Source organism: Eutrigla gurnardus (assembly GCF_963514095.1).
Source record: "Eutrigla gurnardus genome assembly, chromosome: 7".
NCBI lineage: Eukaryota > Metazoa > Chordata > Actinopteri > Perciformes > Triglidae > Eutrigla > Eutrigla gurnardus.
The window spans coordinates 22,304,179-22,321,921 of NC_139921.1; the positions used below are offsets into that span (position 1 = coordinate 22,304,179).

General features: G+C 43.1%; 2 protein-coding genes across 3 annotated transcripts; both read left to right on the forward strand.

The window, feature by feature from the left end:
- The first annotated feature begins 6,375 nt into the window (after positions 1–6,375).
- Positions 6,376–10,280, forward strand: fhl5 (four and a half LIM domains 5). 2 transcript variants are annotated; one of them, XR_014597402.1, is made up of 7 exons: positions 6,376–6,554; positions 6,748–6,928; positions 7,132–7,306; positions 8,365–8,534; positions 8,676–8,862; positions 9,024–9,278; positions 9,315–10,280. XR_014597402.1 is itself a non-coding variant. In XM_084013123.1 (6 exons), exons 2-6 carry the CDS (start codon positions 6,767–6,769, stop codon positions 9,173–9,175), a joined length of 846 nt encoding a protein of 281 aa, XP_083869249.1. In that variant the 5' UTR covers positions 6,376–6,554; positions 6,748–6,766; the 3' UTR covers positions 9,176–10,280. The 2 variants fall into 2 exon arrangements, 1 of the variants encoding a protein (XP_083869249.1); XM_084013123.1 differs by having other exon boundaries at positions 9,024–10,280.
- Positions 10,281–10,790: 510 nt separating this feature from the next.
- LOC311016051 (transforming growth factor-beta receptor-associated protein 1) lies at positions 10,791–17,430 on the forward strand. The gene is made up of 11 exons (XM_084013539.1): positions 10,791–11,580; positions 11,691–11,885; positions 12,084–12,238; positions 13,025–13,107; positions 13,270–13,617; positions 13,752–13,809; positions 13,882–14,025; positions 14,198–14,332; positions 14,418–14,562; positions 14,652–15,073; positions 15,183–17,430. Exons 1-11 carry the CDS (start codon positions 10,893–10,895, stop codon positions 15,324–15,326), a joined length of 2,517 nt encoding a protein of 838 aa, XP_083869665.1. The 5' UTR covers positions 10,791–10,892; the 3' UTR covers positions 15,327–17,430.
- The last annotated feature ends 313 nt before the right edge of the window (positions 17,431–17,743 follow it).

Below are 17,743 nucleotides of genomic sequence, written 5' to 3' on the forward strand. Positions count from 1 at the left end.
GGCGGATATAGCACTTTTGTTTGCGTGGAGTTGTGTGACTCACTGTGCTGGTGGTCGTCTTTAGATGGAGCTGTGGTCGAGTTCAGAAACCGTCACCCTAGACCTCGGCTGTCCCGATTAACCATGAAAATGCCACTCATGGTTTCATATTGTACAGTCCAATCATGTATGAAAAGAAAGGTTCCTCGTCCAATGTTATCGGTGACTTTAAGGAACAAAAAGATATTTTTTTGTCTGTCTCATACATCCTCTCTCCCGTGTCTGTGATTGTGTCACAGCACCAGGATGTCTCTGGACACACGGCCGACCTGGCCTTTTTTTTTTTGTTTTTGTTTTGCTGGAGTCCTTAAAAACACTGTATACCAAGTGGGATGAAATCTTTGTGCGTGGTTGAACATGACGATTTCTCCAGAAATGCTCATTTTCTGCCTGTTCACTGAAATAATCGGTGAGTCAATCAGTACAAGTTTTTTGCCAAATCGTTGTATTTTGCCAAATTGTTGTGTTTTACTTGTAGATGTCTGATAGTGTCAAAGAAAATAAAGATATGGACAAATGAGCAAATGAGAGTGGAGCGTACAGAATTCTCTTTTTGTACAGAGACAGCTGAAAAAGTATTTGATGGTAAATGTTTGAAATCTTACATCTTTTTTTTTCTGAACAAAAACTAGAGTCTGTCTTTGCTCACCTTTTGGGGGAAAAAATATGTTTTGCTTTTGAGTTAGAAGGTTGATGGCACTCTCTTTTGTATTAGAGGCCTTAATGAGCTACAGCCAGTATGAGTTGGTTAGCTTAGCTTAGCATAATTAGTGGAAACAGGGCTAAGCAGCCCGCCTGGCTCCATCTGAATAATTAACGCATTGTATCTTTTTTTTTTTTTGTACCCGCAGTGTAAAAATTGTTGTTTTTGCAACAAAAACAATATGGCATGGGCTAGCTTTTTCCCACTGTTTCCAGACATCATGCTAAGCTAAGCTAAGTGGCTTCTGGTTCTTTGCATTTAGTACTGAGAATGGTATCAATCTTCTCATCTTTTCAAGACAGTAAGTCGGTGCATTTCCCAAAATGTCAAACTCATCATTTTTAAGTTGAGCTCTTCCATCATTGACCAACTAACTTTGTCTAACCTGAAGAATTGGAACATGTTTGAATTCAGGTTGGTTGGTCTGAACACATGTTAAAGATGCCATCTAACCTAATAAAGTAGTATTGCATCTTCTGTCTATCAAATATAATTTCCACAGATATGGCCCCCACTGTTCTCCAGTGCCATGTGATGCAGGCAGCGGTATAAATAGCTGTCCAAAAGCCTTGATAAGTGATTGACGAGAGCAAGAAGAGTGTGTTGTGTTGGATACGACTCGATCCTCTGGCTGTTGTTAGTTACCCCATATCCTCGCTAGTACTCTGGTATTTACCGTCGTATTCACTGCCTTTAGCTCAACGCTGCTGGTCAAAGTGTGTGTGCTTTGGCAGGATCAGTGGCGCGAATAATCCATCGATGTCAGTTGGGGATTAATGTTAAAAGTTCAGGTGGCCGGGGATTGTTGTGTAGTTTTCAGAGCTCAAGACGGCGTCGCAGATATCGTAATGTCAAAGGTGTGTCCGATAGTGACGAGCTGCACGGAAAATTAGAAACTGACACTGTGCATTTCCCCACAGCTTTTGAAAACCAGTGAGAAATTGAGCATATAAGTCACGATGCTTATAACGTCATTATCTGTGCAATCTACAGAACGTCAAATACCATGACATATACTCATACACATATGATAGCTTGCAGCCATATGCCGTTGCTGTTTTGGTTTAACGAGTGACCGCGTTGGTTGGAACGGGTGACTCCTTTAAGTCGTGGTTGCTCGTTGTGACAGCGTTTTGAAAATGCATACAGATCATGGTGTCCTCATGAAATCAATTTCAAATACTTAATCATCTGTGTATATTATCTACAAGCCACCCATTTGGCTTAAAGTCACCGATTAACACGGTCACTCTTTAAACTGAAACACCTGTTGCTCCTGTCAGAATCCGGTTGAACTCGAGTCATCGGCTAGAATAACAATTCTGACAACTAAACACATTGTCACGGTCTGGCGCTGTACTGGGCCCTCTGACTTTTTGTTCAACCTTAAAGACCACCTTTCATTTCCATTTTAGAGGCCTATGTTATTTTTGATTTATTTTTGTTTTTATTCATGTGTTTAGTATGTCCTGTTTTATGTCGTCACACACAACTTATGTGTCATCCCGTCTTTGTGATTATTTGTCCTTCCCTGATATGTTCCACCTGTGTCTTATCACCCTTGTGTCTGGGTGCTGTTTCATTGTCAGTCATCATCTCTCCTCGTGTGAATACTTGCCATCCCCAGTTTGCCAGTGTTCTAGTGTTCCTGTTTTCTTTTTAGATTTTCCTCGGTTGCCTGCCAGTTGTTGAACTCCATCCAGTAAGTAAATCTTTTTTCATCATTCAATCGTTGAACAGCACCTGCTGCTTCCTCATCAGTGTCTTCTTACCTATAGCACTTTGATCATAGCACTGTTGTACTTAAGGTATCCTTACTACTTTACAGAGATGAGGACCTAACACCTGTTTCTACTTTTTCGCTCTTACTTTATCGGTAATGATATGTTGTAGTTTCTTTCTTTCGACAAATGTGCTTATTGTAAGTCGCTTTGGACAAAAGTGTCTGCTAAATGCTGTAAATGTAAGTGTAAATGCTGGTAACAGCCACCTCTGTTGCCAATAGAAACACACGTCTTTGATGATGAAGACCGTAAAAAGGGTCCATCCAGCGACTCCACGCAGCTGTTTTCAGTAAAATTATTCCAAAAACTCATTGTCCGCTACCTGTCCAATATAAGACCAAAACAGAGCTCAATGAGAGAGAATATTTATCTTATAACATGACTCCAAATTAATGCTAATGTTGCTCAATACCTACTGGGTGTGTAAATGGACAAATGTTTGCCTTCATCTTAAAAGATTATAATATTGTATTGTTGTTGTTCGGTTAGTTTCCCTTGCACTGAACTTCATTGAAATTCCATGTTTTGAATCGTAGCAGATCAGAAAATAAAGCCCAGGTGAGATTCCTGCTATATTAATGACTGCTGGGATTTTTGGATCCAATTTAAATGTCTGTAACATTCAAAGCGAGCTTGTTTATTTGTGCCGTATGTTTTGTTATTTATGCTGTGTTCCAAGTTCACTGAGGACGACATTATTATTACTGGGAAAGCATCCTTGAAAGATAGAATAAAAAGTCTATTGGGGCTCTGAAGCTGTTGGTGGGGGTTTGACTAAAGATAGTGTTTCTTTCTTTTGTAGCTGGGATGTTATTTTTTCATTTCATATGCTACTTTGGTTTTGCAGGCTTGGAATAATTGATCAAAATCCTAGGTTTATAGGTTTATGGAAACATATTTAGGTGTGTTTTTGTGCTTTAGTTCATGCAAATCTGTGGGCTGGTGGATCGCACTGGAGAACATCTTCATGGGTTGTGCATTCCTAGGAGAGGACAACTTTCTCTCCTCTTTAGTGGTGGAGATTGCATGTCTGGCTATGTGACAGGTCTTGTCGCCCCCTCATACCATGACTCATTTTGGTGAGAACCGGGGAGGGGTCGGGCCGAGTCGGTGGAGGTTCGCCGGGCCTCCCTGAAGGGGTGTAAGGTTTTGCGTGATTGTAGACTTAGTAGATTGTATCTACTCACCCCTCCCCTCCCAGAAAACCCCCTATGTGGCTATCCTGTTCAGTCCAGAACGCTGCGTTGAAAGCAAAGCTCCCCACATCGCAGCAGAGTGCAGAGGCCTGCTCAAAGGGCCAGGTCTGTGTGAGTCCTCTCATTAACTCCTAGAGCCGCCCCTCTTCTCGACCTAATGGCTCCCACTTATGCTGTCATCACCATGCCAACCAGCTGTCAACTCTGGTGCGACGAGGCTTTTGTGCTTCTGAGAGACGCAACTGTGTTGCGTTGATCCGTCTCGGGTCTACAGCAAGTCACCACCTCAAAGGAGCCACCAAAAGTAAATGCCTCTCTTCTTCTTCTTTGAGATCACTCGATTAAGAGGAGGGAACAACAGCCACTGCCACCTTATTGTAAAGACTGAATGCATTAAGATAAGAGGACACCCGAGTCCAGGTCGAATAAAGGGCCTATTTATTGGGGGCCTCGACAGGCCGCGTACGAAATCCGCTGGCAGCCGCTCACTAGTTGACTTCTGAGGATTAAGCAGGCATAAAGGAATATGCAAGATCAGCAGGCTTTTTTGCTCTGCAGAGCTGGCGCCGTCCGGTGTAGAAGTTAATAATCCACGCGACAAAGACCAGCACCTGTTAGCCATCAGATGCAAATCAGAGCGGTTAAAACAAAATTACAAGCAGGCATGCACAAACACAGATTAACACTGACAAAGACACAATATACTATAATCTCCACTTTAATATCCAGCAAAACGCTTTCTGTTGACATGCAATTTATTTTCCCATGACTTTCCTATTATGTTAATATACTCCAGGAGATGAGGGGCTTTTTTGTCTGCTGGTGAATATAGGTCACCTCCACCCCTGGCTCCATGTCACATGATGATAGCCATAATGTGCAGGAAGCCACCAATGCAGAGAAGATTAGAAGCCTTTTTGCGAGGCAATGACTATATTTGCCTGCACAGTTGGTTCAGAGTTTATTTAAGGTCTGCGTGGCATCGAGATTTGGAGCCGCTGATCTGGACACCAGCAGGGAACAAGGGCACAATGCAGTGGTAATTTAATCCAGAGCAGCAGATGACTCTGTAATCCGGCAGATCCACCTACTTACAAATAAGTCAAACCTGAAGGATGGCATGACTTCACAACCAGAAACACTTCCAACACCTGCATTCCTGACATGATACGGTTATTTGGAAGAGGCGAATAACACACAGCTTGTGGGTCAAAAATAACAGTGTTACGTTATTCCTCAGAGGTTTTTTTGCGGATCCCACCTACATACAACTCAGGCCTGTGTTCCCACATCATCCGCTGATCCAAAAACGGATTACGTTTCTTGTATTCACAAGAGGTGCATTACTTTACAAGGAGCGGCACTGAAGTTAATGAAGCGGAATAGACAGGTTTGTGTAGACAGAGTTGCATTGCTGACAGCCTCATCCATGTCACTGACCTTCCTGTGTGTGTGTATGCGAGGGATTAGGCCTGTGGGCCGGGCTGGTGGTCTTCACGGGCTATTTTTATGAAGATGTCCGCCCCCCCTGATCCTTTTGGAAGACTGATGTGAGCACATGTTCCAAGATTCAAATGTAATTAGTCAACTGTCAGTCAAAGATGCTGAAGAACTGGGATTTTTTTTTTTTTACAGGCATCGTTTTTGACACCTACAACGGTGCATTCACTTGGTGTGTGGGTGACTTAGCCGTACCTAAATGTAGTCAAATCAGAGGTATTTGAATTCTATATTTTACTGTAATGACCTGCACAGTGCTAACAGGGTCAACATTGATTATAGCGCCATTGTTTTATATTGTTATTTACCCAATGTTTCTGGGTTACATGCCACTAGTCATAATATGTGTATCATTTGTAATTTGGGATGTCATAAACACATCATGTTATGCAACTAACAATACATTTGTGAGAGAGAGAAACTTGAGGTTGCCAAAACTGTCAAATGAACACTGCATGAAAGCGATCAATTGGTACAGTTTTGCATCAGTGCCATATTGATTCAATCCATAGGCTTCTTTTTAACAGAGTGGTTTTTATTGTGTATTTTACAGTCAACACACTCAATAGGGGTTTTTAATGAAGTGACAAGAGTGTCATTATTGGCAAGATGCTCGCCATCAAACTGTAATTTCTGCCACTCGTCCTTTTCATTTTTCTGCGGATGGACTGGACGTCCGCAGCCTCGCAGCTTCCCTCTTGTAGAGCTGCCAAGGCTCTCTCAATAGCTTCTGAGAGGCCCTGGCAATATATAGTTCAGTACCTGGCAACGACGAAGCTCTTGGCGCCTGACTCTCATAAGCCATCTGCAACTGCTTGTGTGCGTTGCAGGCACAGTCGAAGGCCACAAGTGTGTCCTGACACGTCGCAGCATCCAAATGGCCAACTGTCTCTGCTGTGGCACCGATATCCAAACTTTATATTTTTGTGCAGAAAAGAAAACAATATTCTGTGTATTTATGTCAAATGATTGGGCACTGACATTCAGTTCTATTGTAGGTTGCAGGATCATGTTACCCAACAATAATGGATCTTCTAGCCCTAAAACTACATGCATCACGCAGCTTTTTCACATTACCAGGGAGAAAACAAGCAATGATTTCAATCAGTCACAAAGCTCAGCGATCTGTGCACCATTGGCTCCCTTAAAAGGTGCAGAATGATGCATTGGAGCATGTCCATTCTCCCCAGAGATTTAGCTAATAAGAGGACCAGTATTTATAGAAGATCCCCCCCAGTGGATACCTCTAATCCTGCCTCACCCCCTTTTCATCCCTGCGCCTGGACCGCTAGCTCTCTGCAGCCCCCTCACCCTCGCCTCATATCAAACGAGGTAGAGACTTCTTTTAATACAACACTGCTTTTTTCAGATTCTTTTGAAAGAAAAAGAAAGGGGGTGGAAATTGCTCAGCCTCTTATCTTGCTTGATGAGAGAGATTGCTTGGACTATTACAAGGCATTTTTCCATCATTCCTGTTCTTCTCTATTGTCCAATTTGTCCTCCTCCTGCTCTCCTTGACCTGCAGCTAAGAAAACCAAACAACAATGTCCACCAGCGAACGCTTCGACTGCCATTACTGCAAAGACTCCCTGCTGGGGAAGAAGTACATAATGAAAGAGGACACGCAGTACTGCACTAAGTGCTATGAGAACCTGTTCGCCAACAGCTGTAAGAGCTGCTCTGTCGCAATTGGCTGCGACTGCAAGGTAAGGAAGCGCCACTGTTACTCTGGGAGTAATGGCTCTGATGACAGTAATGTTGTAAATATTAATATGTGTTATGTTTATTTATATTGTGATCTGTGGAGAAACATTTAGAATAAAAAAAAACACCATGCCACATGCACATTTAATAACCGATTTTACAGAATATTCAAATTGCAATAAATAGTGTGTTTGAATATCAACAGGACTTGTCCTACAAGGATCAACACTGGCACGAGCAATGTTTCAAGTGTGCAAAGTGCAGCCGCTCTCTGGTGGAAAAAGCCTTTGCTGCCAAGGATGATGTGTTGCTCTGCACCGAATGCTACGCTCACGATTATTCCTCCAAGTGCAGCACCTGCAAGAAAACCGTCATGCCAGGTATGTTGAGATGATGATGATGATGGCCATACATTTATATCACTTAAAATCTGTGTTATGTCACATTTACATTGCACAATGTAATAATATATATATATGTATATATATATATATATATATATATATATGTATATATATATATATATATATACATCCAAGATAGATTCATTTTTTGACATTGAAAACTGTTTGGGGGAACAAAAAATACTTGGCAGGTGATTGGATGAACCATCTGTCAATCAAACTGTTGCCAAAGTATTTTCCATTCAAACAGGCCAGCAGTGTTGTTCTTTGCTCTGTCAATGAGATGCACGGATATAGTTCCGATATCGCTGATGCTATCGCAGCTACGCTAACCTCTTGCAGCGGCCATATTTGTTTTGAATTGTTGCCACACATGCACTTAAGCTACGCCCGTAGGTGCCAGCAGCTCCTCACAGAACCCTGATTGGTCCAATCATTGACTGACTCGCCATAACATGTATCTTTGCTGGATTCTCGCATAATCTTGCGATAGGACAAGAATCCAGCTGCCGTGTGAGATAACCATTTAGCAGCTGTTCTGGACCTTTTGACCAACCAGAAGTCAATAAACTACTTTTCGACACCTCTGTCCAAAGGCAACAACATCCACCTACCAGCTCACTAATTAGCTTTGTTTACCTTGTTTTTGTTTTGTTGTCACATTTACCAAAATCTTCCTTTAATTACAGTATGGCCAGTTGATTGAGGACTTCTTGACTAGAATGTGAGCTGATTGATTGGTTATACGTCTAAGACATCATTGTTTCTCTCATTTAGACAGTTATTTTAAAGTTGTACTGTAAGTGGATAACAGTAGAGTTTAACAAAAAAGTAAAAGATTGGTTGAGATTGGTTCATTGTTGACTTGTATTCTATACTATCCTTAAAGTATTTAAAACATCAGACGGCAGTATTGTTTCTTAAGATTGCATCGTCTCCGCCCCGCAGATAAAGCAGGACTATTCTGGGCGGCAGTGTGTTTCTGTCATAGAGGTACCATATGCTGACTAAGCTGCTCTCATCCCCTGTGCCAGGATCCCGCAAAATGGAATACAAGGGGAACAGCTGGCATGAGACCTGCTTCCTGTGCCACCGCTGCCAGCAGCCAATAGGAACCAAGTCCTTCATCCCAAAAGACGACGGCTACTTCTGCGTGTCCTGCTTCGAGAAGCAGTTCGCCTACCAGTGCTGTGCTTGTAAGAAGGTATCGTGTTTTTTCCATGCAGCGAATCCCCTGATTCTTGTGTCTTTTAAATGTCACTCGCATGGCGGCTGCAAAGCATGATGAGAGAATGTGTCTCTCTGTATTTCACTCTTCCCTCCTCTGGATTTGCTATACCTCCAGGCCATCACAACAGGTGGGGTGACCTACCAAGACAAGCCCTGGCACCGTGAGTGTTTCTTATGCATCAGCTGCAGGAAGCAGCTGTCGGGTCAGCGCTTTACCTCCCGGGAAAACTACCCTTACTGCCTCGAATGCTTCAGCAACCTGTATGCAAAGAAGTGCGTGGGCTGCACCAAGCCCATCACCAGTGAGTCACACTCATGTTTTCATTCACTCTCCGACAAAGCAGCTCCCCTGCGCACATTAGAGGCCTTTTTCATGTGCATCCGTCAGATTAACGAGGTGAAGATGTCGCATTAACCCCGCGCATTTCATGTAAGCACATGGGTCTTTGTGTGATGTGTGCAGGTCTGGCGGGGGCCAAGTACACCTCTTTTGAGGAGCGCCAGTGGCACAGCGAGTGCTTCACCTGCGGTCAGTGCTCCGTGTCGCTGGTGGGACGCGGATTCCTCACCCAGCGCGACAACATCCTGTGCACCGACTGCGGTAGGGAGAAGTGACCTTTCCATGGGAGGGGGACACATGTTTATCCCAGTAACGATGAGGGCTCCTGTTCTGATAGTTCTTGTGTTTCCATGCATAGTTCTTCTTTGCACGCCTGGTACATTAACTCATTCTGAATGTAAAAATGCTTATTTGTTTGGTGTTATAAATGACCAATGGTTGTCTCACAATGCCCACACACAGAAAAACGGTGTTATTGCCATAAAGATGAGCATGTATCTTTAGTCAGGGTGCCGTTGTCCCTTCATTTGATGGATATCCTCTTTATTTCTTGAACCAGCTTTTTCCTTACAAAAATTTTGATTTATGATGAGATGATTTTAATTGATCATTGAATGGATTTATAGATTGACATTTGATTCTTCCAGCTCCTTATGAGTAAGGATTTATTTCTGATGTCGGTAAACTGAATATGTTTGGATTTTAAACTGTTCGTCAGATAAAAAAAAGATTTTGAAGATGTCACTATGGACTTATTGTTATTTTCTGACATGGACACAATAATTACTTGATTAATGAAGAAAATAATGTAATTAATGATAAAAACAATATATAGTTGCTGCACCAAAACACATTTAATACACTTGACTACAGGTCTGACTTTCAATGCACGTATTACTGCTATATGCTTAGTATACATTGATACACGATTGCCTAGATAAATGTATTCACATCACGGAAACAAAATGATGCATGATTTATGCTTCCCTTGTGACGTTAAAACATTTTTAGAATAAATGTTTTTCTATGTATATCATGCTGAAATGTATATCATTCAAGGCCTGCTACATATTATCCTAATGTGTCTTCTTCTGCTCCAACCATGCTAATCCTGAGGAGGAGTTAAAGGCAGTGTGGCTGTATCTTCATTCTAGAATTGACATACGTCTGTCACTACTGGCTGTTTGCTTCCCATGGTTGTACAAAGAGTTATTTTACTGTTCTGGTGCTAAAGCAGATAAGGTGGTCCTTGTCCCAGAGACAGCTCCCTCTATAGGACGCAAGGTCACCATGTCCCTGGAAGCATTTGGTTTATGAATGTATCCACCATACTGTTTCTCTGCTGCAGATTCTTGTATTAAACTATACAAGCAAGGACAACTGTGGCTCTACGGGTTTTTCTTTCTTCATCTTCAAGAAGAATCATCAACTAGTTTTCCACCACAGGCAGTCACAAAGTCCAGCTTCACAAATATAGGCTGTGATGGTAGGTTTGAAACCAACATCTTTTTTTATGACCATCACCATTTAGACAATCATTGCTGTAAAACAAACCTCCGTAGCCTCTTGAACTCATCGCGCCCAGCGAATTCCCGTTGTAAACTCGTCGAGAGCGACCATATATGCTTGGCTCAGCAGATATCTTGCCTTTATACTCGTCCGTTTTCGAGAATACGAGCGACTCGGAAATATCTGTCTGTCTCACCATACCTATTGTTGTGACACTTGTAAAAAGTTGGTTTTCTCGGGGAGGCCGCTGGAGTTGTGTAAGTGTCCTCACATGGCAGGATGAGCGGTGCAAGAAAACGCTGACACAGATTTCCTGTCAGGATACAGTCACATGGGGCGGTGAAACGACTTTACACTTCAGAAACTTGTGGAGGATTGAGAGAGAGCAGCAGAGGTAGGGACATCTTATTATTTCACAGAAAATTGTTTTAATTCAGGTCGATATATATTTGACCTTAAATCCGAGTTCTTTTAATATGTGCAATGGCTTTTAAAGCATTCACACAAACACATGTCTATGAAAAGCAATCGGCCTCAAAAGATAAGGACAAATCCGGCATCCAGTGCCTTCAGTGCTATGATCGGAATGTGTATATAGGGACCAAGGACGCAACGGTCCAGCATCTCATCCTTCCCGCTAGCACAGATGGAGACCTGAGTCCTGGCCAGAGCAGAATCAGAGAGGGTAGGCTGAGAAAACTAGGCTCAAGCAACCAAGTAACCCAACTGAGGGTAGTCCCACTTTTCAACCATCTGCTGGTCCTGTGGGACCGGAGCATCGCCGCCTTCAACATGTTCTCCTTAGAGCCCGTTCCGGCCCTGAAGAAGATTCAGCACGTGTCTTCATTTGAGGTGTGCGACCCGTCGCTTGCGGTCCGGGACGCCTGCGTGAAGATGGTGAGTTCCTCCAGCCGCAGGAAGTTGATCCGGATCCACGTGGTGGGAGTGGACAGGTGGGACGTCGTAAAGGAAGTCCCCCTGCTCCAGGATCCTGTGGCCTTGGCGGTAGATGGTGCCAGCGTGTGCGTAGGTACCAGCGACAGGTATCTCCTCTGTGACATGCGGACCGGCCGCAGTGAGGAGCTTTTTCCTCACAATCACAGCAGGCAGTGTGTCTTTGTTACCTCAGTGGGACGAGGGGAATTCCTCCTGAACGGGCCCGAATCTTTGGGTAAGACATCATTCATGTGACGTTATATTCTTCCTTTCAAAAGCGTGTATCCATCTTGCCAGAGGGTGTTTGTTTTGTCAAAATATCATTCCTCCATCCTCATCCCTCAGGCATGTTTGTGATGGAGACGGGGATTTGCCAGCGCCCTCCCCTGCAGTGGCCTCAGGAGGTGCTGGCGGCCGGATTATGTTTCCCTTACATCCTCACCCTGCAGCCCAAAGTGCTGTCTGTCTACAGCATGGTGGATCAGCAGTGCAAACAGACTGTGAGTCTCAGCGGAGGGAAGGGACTGCATGCCACACCAGGTAAACCGGGCAACATCGATTCATCACCAAATCATGGCAGATAGCAGACTGAAAAAAAAAGCTGTCAAATTGTGGTTTTGTTGATTAAAGGTGTCGCTGCTGTGTCTTCTCAGTTTGCACCGATTCAGTCAGTCATCCTTACACCTACTGTTCCTACTTGCGAGTGTTTCTGAAAACCCAAAACAAATCTCCCCTCAGATGGCGTGTTAGTGTTCACAGAGAGAGACATTTTCAGCCTGCGTCTGGTGCCACTCAAAGAGCAGATCCAGGCACTCGTGAGGCACGAGAGGGCCAAGGAGGCCTTATTGCTGCTGGATGGAGTTCAAGGCCACAGTCCACTCGACTCCTACGAGGTGAAATATCAATTTATAGACACTCAGCAGGATGCAATTATCCCTGCTTTCCAACAAATATATTCTACAGCGTACAAAACACATCCACGTGTATGCTATACTCCATTCCTTCCATCCTTACCAGGCAGAATTCATTAGAGGGGTACGTCCTGACATAAAATCATATCATGCCTCGTAACAAAATCCCATTTTTTAATGTTTGTATAATGATAGCTCAGTACGCTACAGGACAACTCATCCTGAGGAGCACATGAAAATCTGTACAAAATGTCCCCTCAAAAAACCCCATGCTGCTATAATTCCACCTTTTTCATAGATTCATACACACCACTGACGTGTAAATAATAACGCGTGCAATACAACCCCGTCTAGCATTGCATCATAGTGCCTTACTTTAATATTTCATCACTGTAGAACAGATGGAACGAGGCTGTCGAGGCACAGACCGACTCCATTGTCGCGAGCTGCTATTGTCGGTGGATTCCAGTTGGATGGAATCAAACCGAGGACGGCAGATGGTGTCTGAGATTTAGCGTAATCTGTGCCATATCTCAGGTTACAAGTTAGAGGTGAGAACGTTAGAACTAACATGCTGAAAAGGCCCTCGTCACAATATGGCTCGTTTTTGCGGATATTATTTTAATATCTTACGTCACATATTGGCCTCGAGATTTTAGGATAGTTGCACCCTGCTCTGCCTCAATGATTTTGGCTCATATATCGGTGCTTTAAATAAACTCATGCATTCCGTGGCTGATTCCTTTTATTTATTTATTTTACTGACAGGAGCTGCAGAAGGCCATCACTTGCCTGGCTGGATTCATTGACTTTTACCAGGAGGGTTTTTCTGAGGCCAGAGATCTATTCATGTGAGAGTAAAACCACTTCCACGACACTCCAAACTCAGAGCACACTAAATAAATCACATTCTGTGCAGTAATATGTGGATTTTGTAAAACAGTGGGTGTTTTCTGCTGAATTCGACACAAGAAGTCTAACACAAATCAATACTCATTACCCACTTGACACAGCGCAGGTGAGTTGGACCCCAGAGAAATCATCCGACTCTACCCTAACATGCAGTCGTGTCTCGGCGAGGACTTTCGATCCCAGCTCGATCAAGGGAACAAGGGCACGCATCTCCAGGTGCTCTGCCGAGAGGACAGGAACACATTTCATAATTACCTGGCCTTCCTGGGAGATTTCCTCAGAGCAGTCAGGGGGACGGAGCAAGGCCTGAAGTGCATTAAGGAGGTTGACTGCGCCCTCCTGAGGCTGTACGTAGAACTGGGAGACACTGAGAATCTGCAGCAGCTTGTGGCATTTCCCAACGTAGGCAGGATGGACTACTGTGTTCCTGTTTTGGAGCAACACAGCAGGTGAAACATAAATCATTATGTGTTGGTTGGATGATGTGTGGTGACGAATCATTATTGGAAGAAAAGGCACAAATTCAATATGTGTAATTTCCTCAAAATCTGATGGACTGAGTTTGGTCTTTTTTTATTTACAGATTTTTTGCATTAGGTTCCCTCTATCAAAGCCATGGAAATCACATTGATGCAATTAAGGTATAATTTCTCCCTAAACTATGTACATTTTATATCTAAACTTGAAGCATTAAACCTTTTATTTTCTTCCAGACTTGGGTGAAAATAGCAGACGGCTTCTACAAAGACCCCTCTTGCTCTGATGTATATGGACAAATAGTGAGGACTCTCAGTCAACTTGAAGACAGAGATGTCGTGTGGGAATTTGCAGACTGGGCGCTTCAAAGGAATCAAGAGGTGATTTTTATCCCTTTTTATACTCTCAATTTATCTGCAGAGGGCAGAGTTGCATAAAGCACCAATGTGTTATGGATATAACACTCAGCAAAATGCCACTTATATTGCTTTGATTATAAAACAATTATTGGTAATGTAAGGTCTAATAACAATTTCCCTTTATTTGAAAAAGATAGGGGTGCAGATTTTCAACAAGCGTCCACCAGATGATCAATTTGCAACAGAAGACGTCCTTGCTCTCTTGGAGAAGTACCCGGTGGCGTTGCTTTTGCATCTTGAGTTCCTAATCCAGGATTTGAACAGTGAGGTGGGTACAGCAGCGGCTTCCTCATCTAATATCCCTGACATTATTAAATGCAACCAAGACGTGATTGGTGTAATCTGCCCCCCAGGAGGAGAGGCAGCACAACCGTCTGGTCCTGGCATATGTAACTCAGACCCTGCGAGAGGAAGAGGAAGCAGATTTGAGGGAGACCAGAGGGAAGTTGCAGCAGCTGCTATGGGAATCCAAATTCTATGACGTCTCTGCTGTATATGGTTTGTGGATGCCTTATGAGAAATTAACCAATTGTTACTACATTATATTGCTGCTTTTTTTTTAATATGAATAATTATTCTCATCAAAGAGAGAGTCAAGTCGGCAACCCTGCACACAGAGGAAGCTATTCTCCTCGGTAGGACCGGTGCACACTCTGAGGCGTTGCAGGTGCTCGTTCACCAGGAGGGAGACCACCAGGCTGCAGAGGCCTACTGCTGCAGGGCTGCCCAAGGCCGGGACCCTCAGCTCAGGCAGTCTCTGCTGCTCACCCTGCTCCGGATCTACCTGAGCTCCAAGGATCTCAGCAGCGCTGCTGTGGATTTGCTCAATAAAAACCCCCGGGTCTTTGCTGCAGAGAAGGTCATCGAGGTTCTGCCCGATTCCTGGTCTGTTCAGCTGGTCTCCCAGTTCTTGGTTGGCTCCCTCAGAGAGACCTTCCACCAGAGGCGGATGGTGACGCTGCAAAGGGCTATGGGCCAGGTAGAGCTCATGCGGCACAAGGTCATTTGGGTGAGTTTAATGATACATTTCAATGTTTTTCTTCGCTCTAAGGACATTATGTGTATTGAATGTTTCCTTTTTATGGTTCACCCTGTTCCTCGTTCTCTTCCCTCTGCAGATGCAGGCCTCAAAAACAAAGTTCAGACTGGACAAGGGACAGAAATGTGAGGTTTGTCACAGAGACCTTGGAGAAGTGCAGTTTGCCTGTAACCTCGACGGGGAGCTAATTCACACAAGCTGCACTGGTGTTTCCTCATCTTAAAGACCAGTGACGGATATAGCAATCTATTATCTGGTTATGCAAATATGTGCATCTCTGCACACTTCGGGATCACGTTCATTTCGAGTGAGATAAGTATCTGCTTCCTACCCGATAATTTTTCTAGATTACACTGTGTCATCTGTACAAGGATTCAATTCATGGGCCTTAGACCACTTTCCCTAGTTAGAAAAAAGAAAATACATTGCGTAAATAACTGGTTTTAAGACGCAAAGAGCAAGCAGTGCACTTTTGCAGGGCGGCATGTCTGAGCCATTTCCTAGGGACATTGTAGACAGCAATAGCTATAAAGTGGGGGAGACTCAGGGACATATATTCACTGATCAGACAGTGGTGTTTAACATGGAAACCACCCGTGGTCAGCGGGAAGACCAGAGGGAATTTGACCATCCTTCCCGGTTGTACATATGCATCATGGTTTCCACTGACTGTGTATATTTGTCTGCATAGAGCTGGAAATAGAAAGTCAACAACTGAGAGGCTGCACGTGACAGACTTTTTTATTCAGCTTCTATATTAATATACATTTATTAGACCCCCACCCCCTAAAAGAAAATCACAATTACAGGGTTAAAAATGGAAAGTGCTGTGAATGGAACATGAAATCCAAATAAAATTTTCCAGACATCATCCCCATATCATTAAGACTTTAACTCCAGTGTGCCCACATGCAGATCTTGTATACCTATGGCACATATCATTAAGTTCTATAACCATAGCATTAACCCTAGGGGGGAAAAAAGAGTTAAAAATAACATCAAAATGAATCAGATATACATAGGACCGGTCTATTTTTCTCCTCACGTATATGATCTACATTTCAACTTCATGAAATGCACGAGAACATATTGAGATTCATGATAAAATGTATAAAGATATACTTTGGACATGTTTACTGTCTACATGTTGACCTTTTTACTGTGAGTTTAACTTCAAATCACTATTTATCTCCATAAAGCCATCTCACAAATAACACAAATCTCCGAACATTTTGAAATAGCAATAAACACAGTTAACCGCGATCAATACATTTTATATGACTGGCTGTAAATATGTTTATATCTGCTGTAAAGTTGGGCATTGAGAGAGGTCAGAGGTCTATAGGGATTGACTCGCTTTTGGTGCTAACCTCTAGTGGCCATTTGAGGAACTGCCTTTTTGGCACTCCCAGATTGGCTTCATTTCTCCGCACCGGCGGTTGCTGCTTGGTGGCCACAAACATCAAGAGCTCTTTCCTGTGAAGGGCAGTTAAATCTACTAAGATGGCTACTAACTCTTCTGCAAGGCTCACTGTGACTTCCCATCAGCCCAAGCTTTACTGTAGGACTGTAAGTAAATCGAATCTGTCATTTCTGGTGAATATAATATAACATGACATGAGTTTGTGCGTTTTGAGCCATGGTGTGTTTATGTTCTTACCGCAACACCAATCGTTGCAGACTCAGAGATATTTTTAACCCAATTTGCTCTTATATTATATTTGTACAACTTTATAGTTGTTCGAACTCTGAAAGTTGAAGACCCCATGTTGCAAAACAGTATGCATATCTTCCATAAATAAACCACCCGAATGTTTTGTAACTGCGCCACAGGGGTGAACCCACTGGGCCCGTCAGGCTCGAATGCACATCCAAGATGTATTTGTCTATTTTTTGTTGTATTTTAGTCATTGAGGCTAACCGTAGCTGAGATTTCTTTATCTTGATGCATGTTGGGACAGGAGTTCCAATTAAAGGAGCTGGAACAGTAACTGTTGTGCATTTGGCATACGTTTTTGGCCTGAGCTAAGTGATCAAATGCAAATTGCCTTTTGGATTAAAAAAAGTGAATTGTGAGTATGTTGGAAGGGATTGTCTCTTTGCCAAGATTTCTTTTCTCTAAGTTTTTCTCTACTAATGAAGTTTTTGTGGGTCTTTTTCATTGTTTTCACTGAAGATCTGAGAATTGTGCTCATTTCAAAGTATGGGTGTTACCACACAGGGCGCCCCTTCAATGTGTAACTAGGATTAAAGTTTACAAGAATACACTTGATTTAAGATTTTTTTAAGACTTTTGAATTTCTCACCGAGAGTGTATATATTTAACCCCTGACTCATATAAATAAACTGCCTCATAAAATCCGAGAAAACCACATTCCTTGCCTCTCTCTTTTATGTGGTCACAGGAAAAATGACCACATCCAACTCCTTGTAATTTTGATAATATGCATTTCATTTGAATCTCACTGTTCAGTCGTAATCAGTCCTGGATAAACGGCTGAAAGGTATAAGTGCAGAGAAAAAGGCAAAAGCACCAGCTTCTTTCTGGCTCGTTTTGAGACGTGAAGGGGCCTCTCACAGCTTATAAGGCCTTGCTGCGAGGGCTGCTGCCCTGTGACTGGCTGATCTTTGGGCCGTGCC

Bases quoted from the DNA above. Each gene is read 5' to 3' on its own strand.
- fhl5 (XM_084013123.1), top strand. From the start codon at position 6,767: ATGTCCACCAGCGAACGCTTCGACTGCCATTACTGCAAAGACTCCCTG. The intron at 6,929-7,131 runs GTAAGGAAGCGC...GAATATCAACAG, and splicing joins CAATTGGCTGCGACTGCAAG to GACTTGTCCTACAAGGATCA. The intron at 8,863-9,023 runs GTGAGTCACACT...TGATGTGTGCAG, and splicing joins CTGCACCAAGCCCATCACCA to GTCTGGCGGGGGCCAAGTAC.
- LOC311016051 (XM_084013539.1), top strand. From the start codon at position 10,893: ATGGCTTTTAAAGCATTCACACAAACACATGTCTATGAAAAGCAATCG. The intron at 13,108-13,269 runs GTGAGAGTAAAA...CACTTGACACAG, and splicing joins GAGGCCAGAGATCTATTCAT to CGCAGGTGAGTTGGACCCCA. The intron at 15,074-15,182 runs GTGAGTTTAATG...TTCCCTCTGCAG, and splicing joins TGCGGCACAAGGTCATTTGG to ATGCAGGCCTCAAAAACAAA.